General features: G+C 36.3%; 3 protein-coding genes across 3 annotated transcripts in view; 2 read left to right on the top strand and 1 right to left on the bottom strand.

The window, feature by feature from the left end:
- The window catches only part of LOC134668629 (uncharacterized), a 347,587-nt gene that overhangs the window by 283,211 nt on the left and 45,489 nt on the right, over positions 1-18,887 (bottom strand). The gene's annotated exons all lie outside the window — the stretch shown is intronic.
- On the top strand, positions 11,688-14,542 carry LOC134668711 (uncharacterized). The gene is made up of 2 exons (XM_063526152.1): positions 11,688-12,983; positions 13,513-14,542. The coding sequence occupies exons 1-2, from the start codon at positions 12,192-12,194 to the stop codon at positions 13,924-13,926; spliced, it is 1,206 nt and encodes a 401-aa protein (XP_063382222.1). The 5' UTR covers positions 11,688-12,191; the 3' UTR covers positions 13,927-14,542.
- Positions 14,407-17,544, top strand: LOC134668713 (uncharacterized). The gene is made up of 2 exons (XM_063526155.1): positions 14,407-15,238; positions 15,627-17,544. The coding sequence occupies exons 1-2, from the start codon at positions 14,456-14,458 to the stop codon at positions 16,038-16,040; spliced, it is 1,197 nt and encodes a 398-aa protein (XP_063382225.1). The 5' UTR covers positions 14,407-14,455; the 3' UTR covers positions 16,041-17,544.

Here is an 18,887-nt window from a genome sequence, read left to right as displayed (position 1 = left end):
GATTAGTAAATATATTTCGCATTGCTCAAAATATAAAAAAAAACATATTTCAATAACACGCAAGTACATTAAAACTAACTATTAACTAAACTAAATATTATAGGACATTTTTACACAAATTGACTAAGCCCCACGGTAAGCTCAAGACGGCTTGTGTTGTGGGTACTCAGATAATGATATACATATATAATATATAAATACTTAAATACATAGAAAACAACCATGACTCAGGAACAAATATCTATATCAATAATACAAATAAATGCCCTTACCAGGATTCGAACCCGGGACCATCGGCTTCATAGGCAGGGTCACTACCCACTAGGCCAGACCGGTCGTCAAATACTAAATATAAAAGACTTCCCCCAAATCACTCTCTTCCGGCATGGTCGCAAAAACGCCAGCGGCGTTGCCCCTAGCGCACCCCCACTCCACCGCCTAGGCTCAGCCTCTGGGCAAAGAAAGCGCCAGCCCTATGATCGCCTGAGACGCCTCTCAACCGAACTGACACTTTTCTGACAAAATGATCAGATTAGTTGTAGTTTTCGTCAGATATTACAATTCGTCAGTACGTTATTCGTCCATGTCAGGCACGTATATAACTAAATAAAACCGGCCACGTGCGAGTCGGACTCGCGAACGAAGGGTTCCGTACCATTACGCAAAAAACGGCATAAAAATCACGTTTGTTGTATGGGAGCCCCACTTAAATATTTATTATATTTAGTTTTTAGTATTTATTGTTATAGCGGCAACAGAAATACATCATCCGTGAAAATTGTCTAGCTATCACGGTTCATGAGATAGATACAGCCTGCTGACAGACAGACGGACAGATAGACAGACAGACAGACGTACAGATAGACGGACAGCGGAGTCTTAGTAATAGGGTCCTATTTTTACCCTTTGGGTACAGAACCCTAATAGTGTAATTGTAAATGAAAACGGCTAACAAAGGCAATCGTAATAGGTACCTAACCTATATAATAGGTATAGAAAACACCAAACGGAAATTTGTATGGTAATGATTTTCACTTTAAATACTAATTAATTATTAAATACAAGATATTTATTCAGAGGGCAAAAAGGCGACTGATAAATATCAAATTCCGAATAACTAGTACAAGCTAGGCTTTCAACTCGCGACCACCGGATTGAAAGTCGCACGCTCTTACCTCTAGACTTCCAATGCTTTTTGTCCGTTCCACTTCGCTAATGAATCTTTAATACAACCTAAAGTTTCGCAATTTTAATTTCGCCTCCTTAAATATGCAACGTCTTTCCAAAGACAATCTTTATTTAAAAGTTTTCCAATAGTGCTCACTGTTTAGGTGAGCGTGCCCCGGCCTAGAAACCCATTTCCGGCCTCAAAGAATGCTTACATAATATCGCTCGGCCATTTCAACCGGGCAATACCGGAAACGACTAGCCGAGACATATTATTATGGGTATCGCCAGAAGAGTTCAGGGGAATGCTTCAAGACTGAAGCCAATATTTTGACGCATATTTCACAATTAGATTTTTTAAGTATTTTTTTTATTAATTTACTTTTATTCAAGTAAAAAATTGAAAATTATTCATTTAATAAGATTTTTTTTTAATATGACTTGCAACTAATTTTGATGTAATATGTTGAAATAAATTGTTTATCATAGAATGGTATTATATAAACTATTAGATATAAGATATAATTATTTCATTTCATTGATTTATTGCCTTCCATGGTATTTACAGATGGAATTTTAAATTGAATGAACATCATGGACCCTGAATAGGGTATGGCAAGTTAACCTTAATAGCTAAATACTTAAAGTTACCTTACTGTTATATATTGCTTAATATATTATATATTATAATGTTCCTATGCCCTAACAGGGTTCATGTTTGATCCAGAAATGAAATACTTACACACCTTGTAAAGACAACATCATGATGCAATAAATATACTGGATACACACACCTCGCGACCTATGCTATGCTATATCGCGAGCATAACTTAAAACTCAAAAAAGTTGCCATATTGAAAATTTTACAAAACTTAACTGACAAAAAAAAGTATTTAAGCATCATGCTTACAATATTTCACGAGAATTGCCTGAGAAATGAGACTGCATACGAGAACATCCGGACAACATGAAAGCATTTTTGCCCAAGTTAAACCAGAGACCTTCTAACACTCTGTCAATTACAAAAGTTGTCCCTTTAATTCGACACACGTTACACGGTATATTATCAATATTTCAAGGGCGGGTAAAGGCGAAGGTCGGTAAATTGTCCCTAATGGTGCAAAGGGCGAGGTAATCGCGGGAAAGAAAGAATCCATTAAATAAATGACCTTCGTTAGTATTTTCCAGTAAATGTAACATGGACGCCGATTGTGTTGTACAGTCAGCCAAGAAAGTGGTCTACCACTTTTCGACTCTATCATCAGGCCCCAATTTCACTTCGGTGACAGGTGCGACGAATTGTAAAATCACTGTTGCTGTCGTCACAGGCATCCATGGGCTACGATTACCACTTACCATCGGGCGGGCCGTATTCCTGTTTGCCACCATCATTGTATTATTTAAAAAAACTTTATTATATCTGTTTTCTTCCGTTATCATAAAGTTTTTTTTTAATAATACAGTGATGGTGGCAAACAGGAATACGGCCCGCCCGATGGTAAGCGGTAACCGTAGTTCATGGATGCTTGTGACGTCAGCAAAAGTGATTTTACAATTCGTCGCACCTGTCACGTTGGTGAAACAGGGGCCTGATTGATAGAGTCGAAAAGTAGACCACTTTCTTGGCTGACTGTACCGATATGATGAGTTTTGAACTCACCTTGAGTCGTGGTCCCGGCTCGACGGGTGCAATTTGGTTTGACTTTAAAAAGTACGAGGACAAATGAAACTTAAGACGGCACCGTTATTTAATTTTTGAATGTTATAATTTTTCATTTACAATAAAAGTTCACTTGAGTTATTATTCGATGTAATTTTAATTATTGATTTAAACTTTCACGATTATTCAACATTATGAAACTACACAACGGGACTTAATCGCGTATGTAGTTTCATAATTTTAATTATTGTCAAAATGACTTGAAAGAATGTCAAATGTCAGATATTTAAAGTTGCAATAAGAATAAAAGAAAGAGGTTTGCAAATACGTAAAAGTTTACTCCAAGGTTAATCACTAATGGCGTTATACATACAGGGTGATTCATGAGACGTGAGCAGGACTAATCCTGCACACTCAGTAACTGATAATTGACCGATCACCGTCGTATTTAGGTGAAACAACCACAATTTTTCCTATTTTTTAACTTTTTGGTGAGGGCAAATTTAATTCTCTACAATCATGGTTACCCTACAAGACCCAATTAATAACCATAAAACCTCTTTAACCGTAATGACAGCATTTGATTACGAAGACATAAACTGTCAAACTTGAGTGAGATACGAGTTTTCAAAAGTAACCAGACCGTGATGACAGTGATGACAATCAATTTGACACAGAATATCAGTAGTTTAGTGTTCTAATTTTAGGGTGACCATGCATGTCGTAAATAAATTTATTAATTTTTTTTTCAACACGAGTAGAAAATTAACGTTAATCTCACTAATACTGATACGAAACAGTTGCTTATAATTTACAAAAGGCGCAGTCTTAGTCCTGCTCACGTCTCCTGAATCACCCTGTATAGTCGCACCAAACAAAGTCTGCAGCGGATTTGATAGCCCACGCAGTGTAAGTGTTATGTATACGTCATAATTTCATAGAAGTTTGACGTTTAAAATTACACTTGCACTGCGTGGGCTATCAAAATCGCAGCAGACTTTTTACGGTCTGCCTTTAAACGCGTTCTTAAAAGTAGTCTGAATTATTCCAGCTATGAATCGTTTGTCTTTATCTGACATTTTCACTTATGTATTTGTAAGAAAGGGATAAAACTTAATTTAACTAAATCAGTTACTGTATGTACGTGTATGTTCCCGAAGCACCGCTGATTGGTGCTCACGGTCCAGCGACGCGCGGTATCATGTAGGGCTAAGATGGTCGGCTCTTTATCATTCGTCACCATACCTGTCACGTTCTAACAAATATGTAAGTGTGAAAGTGACGCATAGCATGACAGGTGATAAAAATACGACCATGATACCGCTTCTGGTCGCATGAATTTTTAATCTTCTATAAGGATGAAAAGGGCTCGCGATCCTAACTAGAAATAACACAAAAGTGGCAAAAAATGTCACAATATATCAAAATGGCAAAAAAATAAAAGAAACGCTCATAAGTGATTTTAGAAACCCAACATTCAAAAGCGATTCGAATTACCCAAAAAATTGTAGATAACATTTAGGTATTTCCTTGTTTCATAATGACACCTTTACGATCAAAATATACGAGTATCTTGCATGTCAAAGGTCACAATGTTAACAACGAAGCTTGAGGCAAATTATAAATGGCTGTATTTGTCTTCGATAATGTTTTATTGCTTGTCATTGTACATTATAATAAAATAGAAGGATCGTTATTGAAGGAATAAAACTTACATCTTGGGGCGTTATCATTTAGGTACCTAAGTACCTTGATCAGTATTTCCTAAACTATGGGTCGCGAGCCATTGGTGGGTCGCGAGCAAATTTTGAGTGGGACCCCCTGAATCCACTACGGAATCTGAGTGTTACAAATATTATTTTATGCCCCCTTTTTAAGGCGGCCAAGAGGTGGGTCCTAAATTTGTCAGTTTTTACTAGGTGGGTTGGAGCCCAGTCAACTTTGGGAACCACTGACCTAGATAAAAATAAACCGGTCAAGTGCGAGTTCATTTATCTCGCGCACTGAGAGTTCCGTACAAAATTTTAATTATATCTCGCATCAGTGACTGTACCGTTTTTAGGGTTCCATACCCAAAGGGACTACTTACTAAAAAGTACGGAACCCTCGGCGGGCGAGTCCGACTCGCACTTGTCCGGTTTTTATTTGCAAACATGTTAATACAAGGGGGATATATTTTTCTGCAGGAAAAATACTATATTCACACAAACAAAATCACTCGTAAAACTTTTATGTGATATTTACTGACGTAAACTTCCTCGAAAGAACTAGTGGGCGAAGATAAGAATAATAAGACGATAAAATACATCATAACCTCCCGTTGAGGCGTAGTCGGGTCGAGGGCAATTTGGTTCCTTGCTTTTTCGGGCCGTAAAGGGGCCAGGAATCAGTGAAAAAACATGCTGCCGTATTCGATCTTCAAGATATTCACAAGAGACGACACGTATTAGATCCATTCTAGATACGTTATAGTTTAGATATTAACTAGTTCTCTTTTGCAGCGCAATTCGGGCAGCCAATGTCACTTTTACGTTAGATAGAGTAAGATATCTATTAGATGTGAATTGGATCTCTGAGTCATATCCTGTGGAAATAAGATAAAGATAAAAGATATTTATTCTTGACGTTCACAAAACATGTACTAACATGTACAGACAACAACAGCAAGAAAATAAGACATCAGTAAGTGTGCATCACGAAATGGACCCAACTCAGCATAATGCCAAAGCCAGCGCTGGTCTTCCGTAGGGCCCATTCGGTGATGCCACGACAGATAACACATAAAGATACATATTAAAACATTGCAAAGATACACAAAAGGAATAAGTAAGACAACAACAGAGAATACAAAAAAAATGAACAATACCTATATATACAAGAAAAATAATTAAGAAAAAAAAAATAAGAAGAACATAAACATAGACAAAAATCGTTCAAGAGTATCTGCAGAATCGCGCAAATGTCAAATTTGACAGGTTAGATCTTAAACATATCGTTATCGTGTCTTGGTGATGTCTAATAGATATCTATTTCAAAATCCGAATCGGGCCCATGATCATTTATGTGAAGTTGCGTAACAAATAACGGAACGCATTTTTGTGAACGAGTATAATAAACGCGTTCAAAGCTATCCGATGTCCGACCGAAGTTGCGGTTTCGAATTCGGACCCAAGGTTTGGTTTCGGCCAAAATATTTCGGCCGCGCTGAAACTGTATTTTAGTAGAGTCCGGCCCAAGTTTCAGACACGGTTTTGGCAGTTATCGGTCGAAACGTGTTTTGGTCGAAGATTCGTTTTCGGCCATTTCCATATTTTTTTTGTCCAATGGCTAATTTATTGTGATTTGCTATTTATCTATCCAATTTGACAAGAATTTCTTTTAAAACTCAACATACCTACATATCATCCTAGTACATTTGCTGGCTTGTACATGTACAGTACTAAATATATGATGTAACGAACTATTTGACCACTTTTGCAGCTATAATATATTTAATGCTGACTGTACCTAGCAATTACATTGGAATGTCAGGAATGTGTATCAAGTTTAAAACTATTAAACACATACTCAGAGGGCACAAATTACACAAGATGATTTAAAAGGGCACGGGATTCAATTGGGAAAATTAACAATTCCTGTGATGGCGTGACTTGGTAAGATTGATTGGTTGAACCACGAACGTGTATTATTTTGTTGATCTTGACTCATTGAGACAATAAAAACTAATGATATCATAACAACGAAATAGATTCTACAGTACATATGGTGCTACTTTACCGCCCTCAGGTGGGATTAAGGGCAATACGTGCCTATGGGCCCGATTCGGATTTAGAAATAGACATCTATTAGATATCTTTTAGACATCAACATACGATAACGATATGGTAAGATCTAACCTGTCAAATTTGACATTTGTGCGATTCTGGAGATACTCTTGAACACAGGATTTCCACAGTCTACAGGACAGGACAGGATTTCCACAGGATATGACTTAGAGATCCAATTCACATCTAATAGATATCTTATTCTATCTAACGTAAAAGTGACATTGGTTGCCCGAATTGCGCTGCAAAAGAGAACTAGTTGATATCTAAACTATAACGTATCTAGAATGGATCTAGTACGAGTCGTCTCTTGTGAAAATCTCGAAGTTCGAATACAGCAGTATGTCAAGAAATTAAAGGCCCATTATGTACTGTAAGCTCGAAAAGCGGCCAAGTTAAAGTGGGACTGGGCTGGTCATGTCTGCCGCATGCCGAATGACTTATGGGCCAAGAAAACCACGGAGTGGGTGCCCTAAGAGTCGAACCGGAGATGCGGCAGACCTCGTCGGCGATGGCGGGATAACTTAGACTCCTTTTAGAGAGACTGGCCAGATGCAGCTCAAAATCGGGAAGAATGGAAGAAGAGGGGGGAGGCCTTTGCCCAGCAGTGGGACACAATGGGCTCGTAATAATAATAATGTACTGTAAAACGTTGTACAAAACACGTGCGAGAAAGTAATTCGCAACATACTTTTGTGTCGATTTTGTGACTTCCTTCGGTCGTGACTCGTGTTTCAATTTATCACCACTCGTTACGGATTTCCTAGTTTTCGCACTTGTATCGTAGTGTACTAATCTCTCCTCGTATGACCCAGTGTGCATTACAATTTACCTTCAGTTCGTTCCAATCCAGTGAGATCTTTTCTTTTGTGTCATTGCTTGCTCAAACAAACTAAATTCATCTCTATTTACTAATATGCAAAGGTTCAAACTAAAAATAGAACAATTTTGTATGATAAGCCTCATAAGCTCCTGTATTTTTGTGTAAGGCTCTAAAATACCCCACGTTGTTGTGCCGCGCGCGACTCTGTGACAGTTCCTTCAAGTTTATTTTGATTGGACTTAATTTTAAAAAAATAATTGAAGAAATATACAGGGTGGAAAGATAAGTCGGGCCCTGGAGGGAAACTACCTTAAATCCTTAATCTGGCTCATTTTACTTAAAGGAGACATTCCTTTATTTTTATAAAGAAACAAAACAGTTACATTTCTAAATAAATAAATGTGCTAAACTTCCAAAAAGCGTGTACAAACTTTATACGTGATAGCTACCTACTCCATGTAAAAGTGTACTGTTATAGGGGCGACCATTCCACGCGCAAGGTGTAATTATTAATGATATAATGATATTGACTATAATGATTATAAATATGTACCTAATCATGCAATGGAAAATTTAATTTTAGTTTTACTGCGTCGTGTTTTGTGCAACAATAGGTGCATTAAAATGCTAATAATTTTAATTGCGTTTTAACTTTTATTTTCTTGATAGGTCATATAAGTATTTGCACGTGTATAGTACATTAACAAACTGTATCAGCAATTTAATATATCATCTAATCTTTCGAAATCTTGGGCATTGCGAGGATTTCAAGACACGAGTGTTACATAACTGAGTGAAACATAAACGGTTTTACCACGCCAACAACGTGAGGAAAATACTAACCGTAAACACATTACAAATTAAATCCAAATGGACGCTAAGTATTAAATATTTATCATTGAAATCATTATTTAAAAGTCAACTCCACCATCCATGAGCCAGCACCAGAACCTTTCTTGTTTATAGTTGCAAAAGATAATTGAAGTTACGGAACCATCGTTGTGCGAGTTAGATGGTGTGGTGATTAAATCTTTAAAGATTCCCTGCTGTTTTTCTCAATGAAAATCTAAATTATTTATCGTACCTACTGTAGGTACAGTCGCCATCAGATATATCGGAGCGGCCAAGGTGTTCACAAAATCTGAACACGCACTCTAACGCCTTGACAATAGAGCCGTGTTCAGATATTTGTGAGCACCTTGGCCGCTCCGATATATCTGATGGCGACTGTACCTACAGTAGGTACGATAAATAATTTAGATTTTCATTGAGAAAAACAGCAGGGAATCTTTAAAGATTTAATCACCACACCATCTAACTCGCACAACGATGGTTCCGTACCTTCAATTATCTTTTGCAACTATAAACAAGAAAGGTTCTGGTGCTGGCTCATGGATGGTGGAGTTGACTTTTAAATGATGATTTCAATGAAAAATATTTAATACTTAGCGTCCATTTGGATTTAATTTGTAATGTGTTTACGGTTAGTATTTTCCTCACGTTGGCGTGGTAAAACCGTTTATATTTCACTCAGTTATGTAACACTCGTGTCTTGAAATCCTCGCAATGCCCAAGATTTCGAAAGATTAGATGATATATTAAATTGCTGATACAGTTTGTTAATGTACTATGCACGTGCAAATACTGATATGACCTATCAAGAAAATAAAAGTTAAAACGCAATTAAAATTATTATCATTTTAATGCACCTATTGTTGCACAAAACACGACGCAGTAAAACTAAAATTAAATTTTCCATTGCATGATTAGGTACATATTTATAATCATTATAGTCAATATCATTATATCATTAATAATTACACCTTGCGCGTGGAATGGTCGCCCCTATAACAGTACACTTTTACATGGAGTAGGTAGCTATCACGTATAAAGTTTGTACACGCTTTTTGGAAGTTTAGCACATTTATTTATTTAGAAATGTAACAAGCATACAGTGTGGAAAGATAAGTCGGGCCCTGGAGGGAAACTACCTTAAATCCTTAAGCTGGCTCATTTTACTTAAAGGAGACATTCCTTTATTTTTAAAAAGAAACAAAACTGCATTCAAAGAATTTATAAAACTCGCTTGCCTCGCCCGGGACTCGAACCGACTAAAAATTCCAAAAAATAAAAACTCGCAATTTTATTCTACTAGTCGATATAGTTAATGTTAATGATAACATTTCTCCAAGAAACATTAGGTCTTACACTCGTCTGTCGTACAAAATATCCATAAAATCTAATATTTAGTACTCAAGATTTTTTTTGACAAGCCAAATTAAAGAAAAAATGAAAAATATTTTGAATGCAGTTTTGTTTCTTTTTAAAAATAAAGGAATGTCTCCTTTAAGTAAAATGAGCCAGATTAAGGATTTAAGGTAGTTTCCCTCCAGGGCCCGACTTATCTTTAAACCCTGTATATTTCTTCAATTATTTTTTAAAATTAAGTCCAATCAAAATAAACTTGAAGGAACTGTCACAGAGTCGCGCGCGGCACTACAACGTGGGGTATTTTATAGCCTTACACAAAAAATACAGGGGCTTATGAGGCTTATCATACAAAATTGTTCTATTTTTTTTAGTTTGAACCTTTGCATATTAGTAAATAGAGATGAATTTAGTTTGTTTGAGCAAGCAATGACACAAAAGAAAAGATCTCACTGGATTGGAACGAACTGAAGGTAAATTGTAATGCACACTGGGTCATACGAGGAGAGATTAGTACACTACGATACAAGTGCGAAAACTAGGAAATCCGTAACGAGTGGTGATAAATTGAAACACGAGTCACGACCGAAGGAAGTCACAAAATCGACACAAAAGTATGTTGCGAATTACTTTCTCGCACGTGTTTTGTACAACGTTTTACAGTACATTATTATTATTACAAGCCCATTGTGTCCCACTGCTGGGCAAAGGCCTCCCCCCTCTTCTTCCATTCTTCCCGATTTTGAGCTGCATCTGGCCAGTCTCTCTAAAAGGAGTCTAAGTTATCCCGCCATCGCCGACGAGGTCTGCCGCATCTCCGGTTCGACTCTTAGGGCACCCACTCCGTGGTTTTCTTGGCCCATAAGTTTCGGCATGCGGCAGACATGACCAGCCCAGTCCCACTTTAACTTGGCCGCTTTTCGAGCTTACAGTACATATGGGCCTTTAATTTCTTGACATACTGCTGTATTCGAACTTCGAGATTTTCACAAGAGACGACACGTACTAGATCCATTCTAGATACGTTATAGTTTAGATATCAACTAGTTCTCTTTTGCAGCGCAATTCGGGCAACCAATGTCACTTTTACGTTAGATGGAATAAGATATCTATTAGATGTGAATTGGATCTCTAAGTCATATCCTGTGGAAATCCTGTCCTGTCCTGTGGACTGTGGAAATCCTGTGTTCAAGAGTATCTCCAGAATCGCACAAATGTCAAATTTGACAGGTTAGATCTTACCATATCGTTATCGTATCTTGATGTCTAAAAGATATCTAATAGATGTCTATTTCTAAATCCGAATCGGGCCCATAGGCACGTATTGCCCTTAATCCCGCTCTAGGGCGGTAAAGTAGCACCATAACAAACTGTATCAGCAATTTAATATATCATCTAATCTTTCGAAATCTTGGGCATTGCGAGGATTTCAAGACACGAGTGTTACATAACTGAGTGAAATATAAACGGTTTTACCACGCCAACGTGAGGAAAATACTAACCGTAAACACATTACAAATTAAATCCAAATGGACGCTAAGTATTAAATATTTTTCATTGAAATCATCATTTAAAAGTCAACTCCACCATCCATGAGCCAGCACCAGAACCTTTCTTGTTTATAGTTGCAAAAGATAATTGAAGGTACGGAACCATCGTTGTGCGAGTTAGATGGTGTGGTGATTAAATCTTTAAAGATTCCCTGCTGTTTTTCTCAATGAAAATCTAAATTATTTATCGTACCTACTGTAGGTACAGTCGCCATCAGATATATCGGAGCGGCCAAGGTGTTCACAAAATCTGAACACGCACTCTAACGCCTTGACAATAGAGCCGTGTTCAGATATTTGTGAGCACCTTGGCCGCTCCGATATATCTGATGGCGACTGTACTATAAACGACGCAACGCGAATGAAAAACAAACGTATTATGTGACTTTTATGATGTTTGTAAGAATCACAATAAATAAGATAACACTGTTATATAATTAAGCCCCTAATTTAGCAAGATTATCTTACTTCTTTTATTTTATTAAAGAGGTAATTTAAAATCGGATTGTGAATTAGATGATACTACGCCGAGGACCACCCATCTAAAACAGCGCTAATGGCTTCTAAAGAACATGGAAGAATGAGAACTTATCAAATGTTATAAAGAATACATATAGGACCTTGAATTATAGATTTTTTTCGATGATGGATGAAATTGGGTATAATAATACACAATATGTTATTAATTCATCACAAAATCTAACAATCTATAATGATACGTTGTTTAATTTAACTACTAAAGCTTTTATGTATATCATCCTAATTATCTATCATACAATGCTCTCAAATTGCACAACATTGTAGTACTTACCTAATCTTGTTATCAATGTTAAAGTAGCAGGTAAATATAGCGAACATTGTCACAATGACGAGATGGCCTTAACAAATAGATGTTTTCTTAACTATGACTTGATATCTTTTATCATTTGTTATTTGAAGTTTGTAAAACTAACACCACAATGAAAGTCGAAAACAGTAAAAGTAAATTAAATCAAAATAATGATCCTCTTCCAGAGAAAATTGAAGAAGCAATAAAGAAAATAATTAAAAAAGAAGGCTACACAAATTATAAACTGAAAACTAAAGCCATATCTACTGGTGGTGGTAACTATTTTGGATCTCTGTATGAGGTTGATGTTGTTGGAGTAACTAAAGATGGTGAGAAAGTAACAAATATATTTGTTAAAGGGATTATCCCCGCAGATCGTCTTACAGCTGTGTCAGTCACTGGAATGTTCAATATGGAATTATTCTTTTACAACGATTTAGCAGTTGTACTTAATGACATACAGAATGAAGCTGATGTACCTATAAAAGAAAGATACAATATCGCTAAGTCATTTCAAGAAAGTATACCGGAAGCGATTATTCTGGTCAATTTGGCAAAGAAAAAATACAAAACATTGAGCAGATTTGACGTGCTTCCTATAAATTTTGCAGAACTGTGTGTCAAACAATTAGGGAAGCTGCACGCGTTGTCTTTTGCTTTGGAAAATAAACGCCCAGATTATTTTGATCAAAACATCAAGACAATACCTTGCCCATATAATTTTAACGAAGATTTTAAAGGTTTACTCAAAAATTCTTCAAAAGCACTTTCTGCATGTTTAGATGGTGATGCCCAAAAGAGGTTTAATGCATTTCTGCCAAAGTTGTGGGTAAAAAGTCAGGAATATTATTTAGATCAGAAATACAAGAGAACATTAATACATAATGACTACAGGGCCAACAATATATTGCTGAAAGAGATTGTAAGTGCTTATAACTTTTATTTATGTAAGAAATTTAAATGTTTTTAAGTTTGTAAGTGTAGGTAGTGTAAATAGTTTAACAATTTTTAACACTTAAGTGTATAAGTCGTATAAATTATAAATAGTATTGGTATTCATGAGTTAACTAACATTTTAATTCATGAGTTAAGACTGCAATCAATCCGGAACCGAAAACTTACAAGATTTCAGTTCTAAGCACTAGAAGATTAGGTCACATATTTTTTCGCATAACATCTATTTCAGTTTTTAAATTAAATAGTAGCGTTTTTACTTGAAATTACGCAATTTAAAATATTTTCACAACGTTATTAAATTAGTTTTCTGATAACTAACTAACTAATATAGCTCAGCGACCCAAAGAGGGTCTTGGCCTCTGAAACGAGAGCATGCCACTTTTCGCGATCCTGCGCCGTTTCTTGCCAATTATCGGCTTGAAGCTGACGCAGATCCGCTTCCACACTGTCTCCCGAGCGCTATCTGGTTTTCTAATATTTCTTTTTACTTTTAGGATGGTGAAATCGTTGACATCATACCAGTGGATTACCAGCTGATGCACTACGGCTGTCCACTTCTCGACTTCTTCTTCCTCATTTTCCTTGGTACAGACCAACAGTTCAGAAAAGACCACTTGGAAGACCTCAAGGACATTTACTTCGACTCTTTAACAAAAATGCTTCAATATTTTGATATCGACGTTAAATCTGTATTTCCTAGAGATGATTTTGAGAATTTGTATAATGAGACGTTAGGTTACGGTCTGCAATGTTTTATTCAGCTTATGCCATTCATTTTTGCTACTGAAAATGAGTTGCCTGATCTGGATAAAGATTACCAAGGTGAAGTTAGTATTAAGACTGATCCTAGAATGAATGAGAGGGCTAGAGGGATAGTAGATGATTTTATTCGATGGGGTGTATTGTAAATGAATAAAGTGAATTTTAGTTTTATTTCTATTGAGTTTAAGATATAGCAAAAATAAAATAAAGTTATCGAAGCTTAATGTAGGTAAGTAAAATGTGATTTTCTGTTTCGATACAAAAAGAGTCAGCAGGGTAGGGTCCGGTTTATGGTTTTAATTTACTTCACAAATATGCTCTTGTTTAAAGTATGTCAATCAATCCAACATACATAGAGATACCTTGCCAGATATCTTACTCTTCTAACTAAAATTGCACTATAGTCATTCTGCTAGCCCAGAATCAGACTTGCACGGCGGCTACACTAGCCATGTCTGATTAATGACAATTTGATTGTCTTAAACACGCACTTCCTAACAAACATGTTGATTGTATCTAGTTACGGTAGATTACCGAGCTAATATTGCGACCATTGTTCCACTAATAAGTACTAATAACGTATCCGATGACTCGAACAATACAAACATATTTAACAGTATACTCTATCCTATAAATGAACATTTGCTGTCTGAATATCCTGGGACTCACATCGAAATGGAGGTAAAACCTTGTAATTGTGGGGATATCGATCAACTTCCTGTAAAAGTTGCAGAAGCAATAAGAAAGATAGTGAATAAAGAAGGATATACAAATCATAAACTGAGCACTAAAGCCATATCTACTGACGGTGGTAATTATTTAGGATTATTGTATGAAGTCAACGTTACAGGATACACAGAAGATGGCAAGAAAGAAACAAACATATTTGTTAAATGTATTATTCCTGGAGATAATCTAAGTGTTTTGTCGGTCACTGAAATTTTCAACACAGAAGTATTTTTTTACAATGATTTAGCAGTGGTTATTGATGAAATGCAAGATGAAGCTGATGTGCCTGCAAAAGAGCGGTACAATATTGTTAAATCATTTCAAGAAAGTATACCTGAAGCTATAATTCTTGAAAATGTATCAAAGAAAGGATACAAGACGGGATTCAGAATGGATGTGATTTCCTTAAAGTTTGCTGAGTTGTCCATTCAACAATTGGGAAGACTGCACGGGCTATCGTTTGCTTTAGAAAAGATGAAACCAAATTATTTTAATAGCAAAATTAGATCTTTGTCCGTCCCTCATAATTTCAACAAAGACTTCAAGGGTTTGATAACAAATTCTGGACAAGTAATATCGGAATGTTTGGATGATGATGTACGAGAAAGGTTCACTGCGTTCCTTGAAAAGTTATGGCATGATGTACAAAGGTACTATAATGATCAGAAATATAAAAGGACAATAGTACACTGTGACTACAGGGCTAACAATATTTTAATGAAAGAGATTGTAAGTTCTTTATTAATTTTCATTTATTTTGGGGTGTCTGGTGACCTATGAGCAGGCTCATATTTTGTGCAAAGGCTGAGTTTAGCTATTTAGCGCGGGGAAATGCGACCTGTGTCCGGGGGACTATGCCCATGACATTAGGTTACGTCGAAAATTGATTACTTATGTATTGTATTATTGTAATTAATTAATGTAATAAAGAAACCTTTAATTTATTTTAGTCAAAAATGAAACTAACCTAAACCATAAAAATATGGTGTTAGGTTAGAAGGTAAAAGGAAACCCTTCAAGTAAAACATTTTTTTTTTGCACATTACTACCTACATACTACATTACACATTAGATACAATTGGTCCATATAATACAAATCCTACACTTGTTTTTTCAGGGTGGTGAAATCACGGACGTGGTACCAGTAGACTACCAGTTTATACACTACGGCTGTCCTCTGACAGACTTTTTTTACTTCATCTTTCTGGGCACCGACCAAGAGTTTAGAAAAAATCACCTGGAACACCTCAAGGACCTTTACTTTGATTCCATAACGAAAATGCTGAAATATTTCAATATAGATGTTAATTCTGTTTTTCCTAGAGAAGATTTTGAAGATTTATATAGAGAACTAATAGGTTTTGGTTTGTTTAGCTTTGTCATGCTAATGCCTTTTATTTTTGCAGTCGAAGGTGGAATACCCGAATTAGGTAAAAACCAATTAGCTGATGTAAATGTTAAATGTGACGAGCGAATGAAAGAAAGGGCTCGAGGAGTAGTGGATGATTTTATTCGATGGGGTGTCATGTAATTTTTTTTTATGAACATTTTACTTCTTCTTCTTCAATTTAAGAGGTATCCTCTTGTCGGTGGAGTATTTTCCATTTCTCCCTCTCATAAGCTATAGCCTTGACCTCTTGATACGACACGACACCAGCTTTTTCTTTTATTTGGTCTACATAGCTACGTCTTGGTCTGCCCCTGCCTCTCTTTCCTTCTATCTTGCCTTCTATGATGCTTTTAAAGAAGTGGTCGTGCCGTAACATTTTACTTAAGCAAAATAATTGTATAAGATAACAAATACATTGTGATTCAATGAAAAAGAAATTCAATGGATGTTCAGTTATTATACAGTCAGTATTTAACTAGATTTAATTTAATTATGTTTCATCATCCGTATTGTCCACTAGTACATAGGATATTGCTTCCAGTACGGATCGAATTATTGTTATATTTACTTATTACCACACTCCTAATTATTTTGCTTACCCGGTGATACTAAATAAAATGTAAGCGAAGTAAGGTGGTTACTAGTGCTCGACATGCTTATGCCCAATAGATGACACCCTGCTGTCAGCTCCATTTGACAATAACTCAAGTGTCAAGATGACATACTTACAGGGTGTAATCGTTAAGTATGGCCAGGCTATAATTCCGTAAATATAAAAGATGTCAGAAAACTTCAAATTGATATCGACAGTGCGTTACCCAATAAGTAAATTTTTTTTATTTTTATTGTGAATCAAGATTTTTTAAATAAAAGCAGAAATATCCCAAACATTAACTTCCCATACATTTAGTACGACGACTCACCCCTCAAAGAACTTCGGTGTCGTAAGAGACAAAACTGCTTGTGATTCATTATTTGCGATAATAAACTGTAATAAAATATTACTTTTTATTTTTTAAGGAAGTACATTTTTTGTTTACAGTAGTTTCTCGAAATGAGGCCCTTCTTGTGCGATACATTGACGGGCCCTCTTAAATATTTCTAAATGAACTTTGCGATGTAATTAAAAAATAAATGTTAGATTTATTATTTCATAAACGTTAGTTTTATTATTTTATTACAGTTTATTATCGCAAATAATGAATCTCAAGCCATTTTATCTCTTACGACACCAAAGTTCTTTGAGGGGTGAGTCGTCGTATTAAATGTATGGGAGGGTTTGAAGTTAATGTCTGGGATATTTCTGCTTTTATTTTAAAAATATTATTAATGTAATTTTACTCATTGGGTAACGCACTTTCGATATCAATTTGAAGTTTTCTGATATCTGTTATATTTACGGAATTATAGCCTGGCTACACTTAACGATTACACCCTGTATACTAGGATCGCGTTGAACACCAGTACCACCACCACCTTATTCACGACAATATTACTATAAAAATATGATAATTCGAATACTAGTAAAAATTGTCACTCGTAATTTACTCTAAAAATATAAATCTACTAATATACTAAATTGTTTAAGTAGTTGGTGTGTAAGTTTGTGCAGTGTATTTTGGGTAAATAAAGTGTTTGGATTGTATTCAAGAGTTTTCTTCGTAAGTCCAACGGAGGCCGCTCTATAACAGAACGAAGGCATGCATGTAAGGCTCTCTATTAGTGATGTACCGACTATTGATTTGGCCGACTAGCCGACTAATCGGCGCTCGAATGGCCGATTAGTCGGCCGACTAGTCGGCTAGTCGGCCAGATCATTAGTTTCGTATAAGTTCAGGTGAAAAACAATAGGTTTTTTCCTTTGGTTGCGCTATTCATCATAATTTAGCTAGGCTAAAAGTTGTTCTCTACAGGTTCAAAGACCTATCACAAGAATCCTCGTTCAATTTCTGTCTTTAGTTCTTTTATTATGCGATCCTGAGCAGACCATCAGTACAGCTTGTAGGAGATATTTCCAAGGCTCTATTTCCCGTAGTCGCCAGTTAAGAACCTATCCCCTGTGGTCAACGTCTTTACGAGCAACGTGCCCTGACTAAGTCTCTAAATTTTGCAATAACATTAATAAATAGTTCCTCGTTCCTCATGGCTCCACCATTAAAAAAATATACTGAATAATAATAACAAAAAATAACTATCGAACTTGCACATGAAATTACACGAGAATCAGTTGAGATCGACCTGTAGAGGAAAACACCAGCCCAGCAACATATGATAACGATCAAACGGTCAATTATATGAACAAAAGTTTTCGTATGCACCCTGAATAGGTATTTTAGTAAAATAAACATAAAACATATATGGTAAATATTGACTGTCGAATATTTTTTTTTTCTGTTTTTCTGTCACTAATAAAGTGCCGACTAATCGGCCATTTTTGCCGACTAGTCGCCGACTAATCGCCGACTACAAATGTGGCCGGATAGTCGGCTTTCCCGACTAGTCGGCGACTAGTCGGTACATCCCTACTCTCTATAGTTCTGAACGGGACATCGTGTTGGTACAATCGCCATCAGGGCTATAACCGCGAAAATCGAAGATCGCAAATTGCGGGCATTTTTCTCTGTCACTCTAATTACGCCTTCATTGGAGTAAAAGAGAAATATCCCCGCAATTTACGAAGTTCGGTTCTCGCGGTAGCCCCTCTGATATATCGGAACGGCCAAGGTGCTCACAAATATTGAACTTTTTTACAAATATTGCCCTTGTCGAGGCGTTAAGGCTGATTTAGACGGCGCGCGAACTCGCATGCGATTTTAGTTACATTGCGGACTGTTGGTTACGTCCAATTCGACCGACCGATCAAAACCCGCAATGTAATGAAACTCACATGTGAGTTCTTGCATCGTCTAAATCAGACTTTAGTGTGCGTTTTGAGATATTTTTGAGCACCTCGGCTGCTCCGATATATCTGATGGTGACTGTACCTAT

The sequence above is a fragment of the Cydia fagiglandana genome, chromosome 11 (genome assembly GCF_963556715.1).
Source record: "Cydia fagiglandana chromosome 11, ilCydFagi1.1, whole genome shotgun sequence".
Classification (NCBI taxonomy): Eukaryota; Metazoa; Arthropoda; class Insecta; order Lepidoptera; family Tortricidae; genus Cydia; species Cydia fagiglandana.
This window is presented reverse-complemented; position numbering and strand designations above follow the sequence as displayed.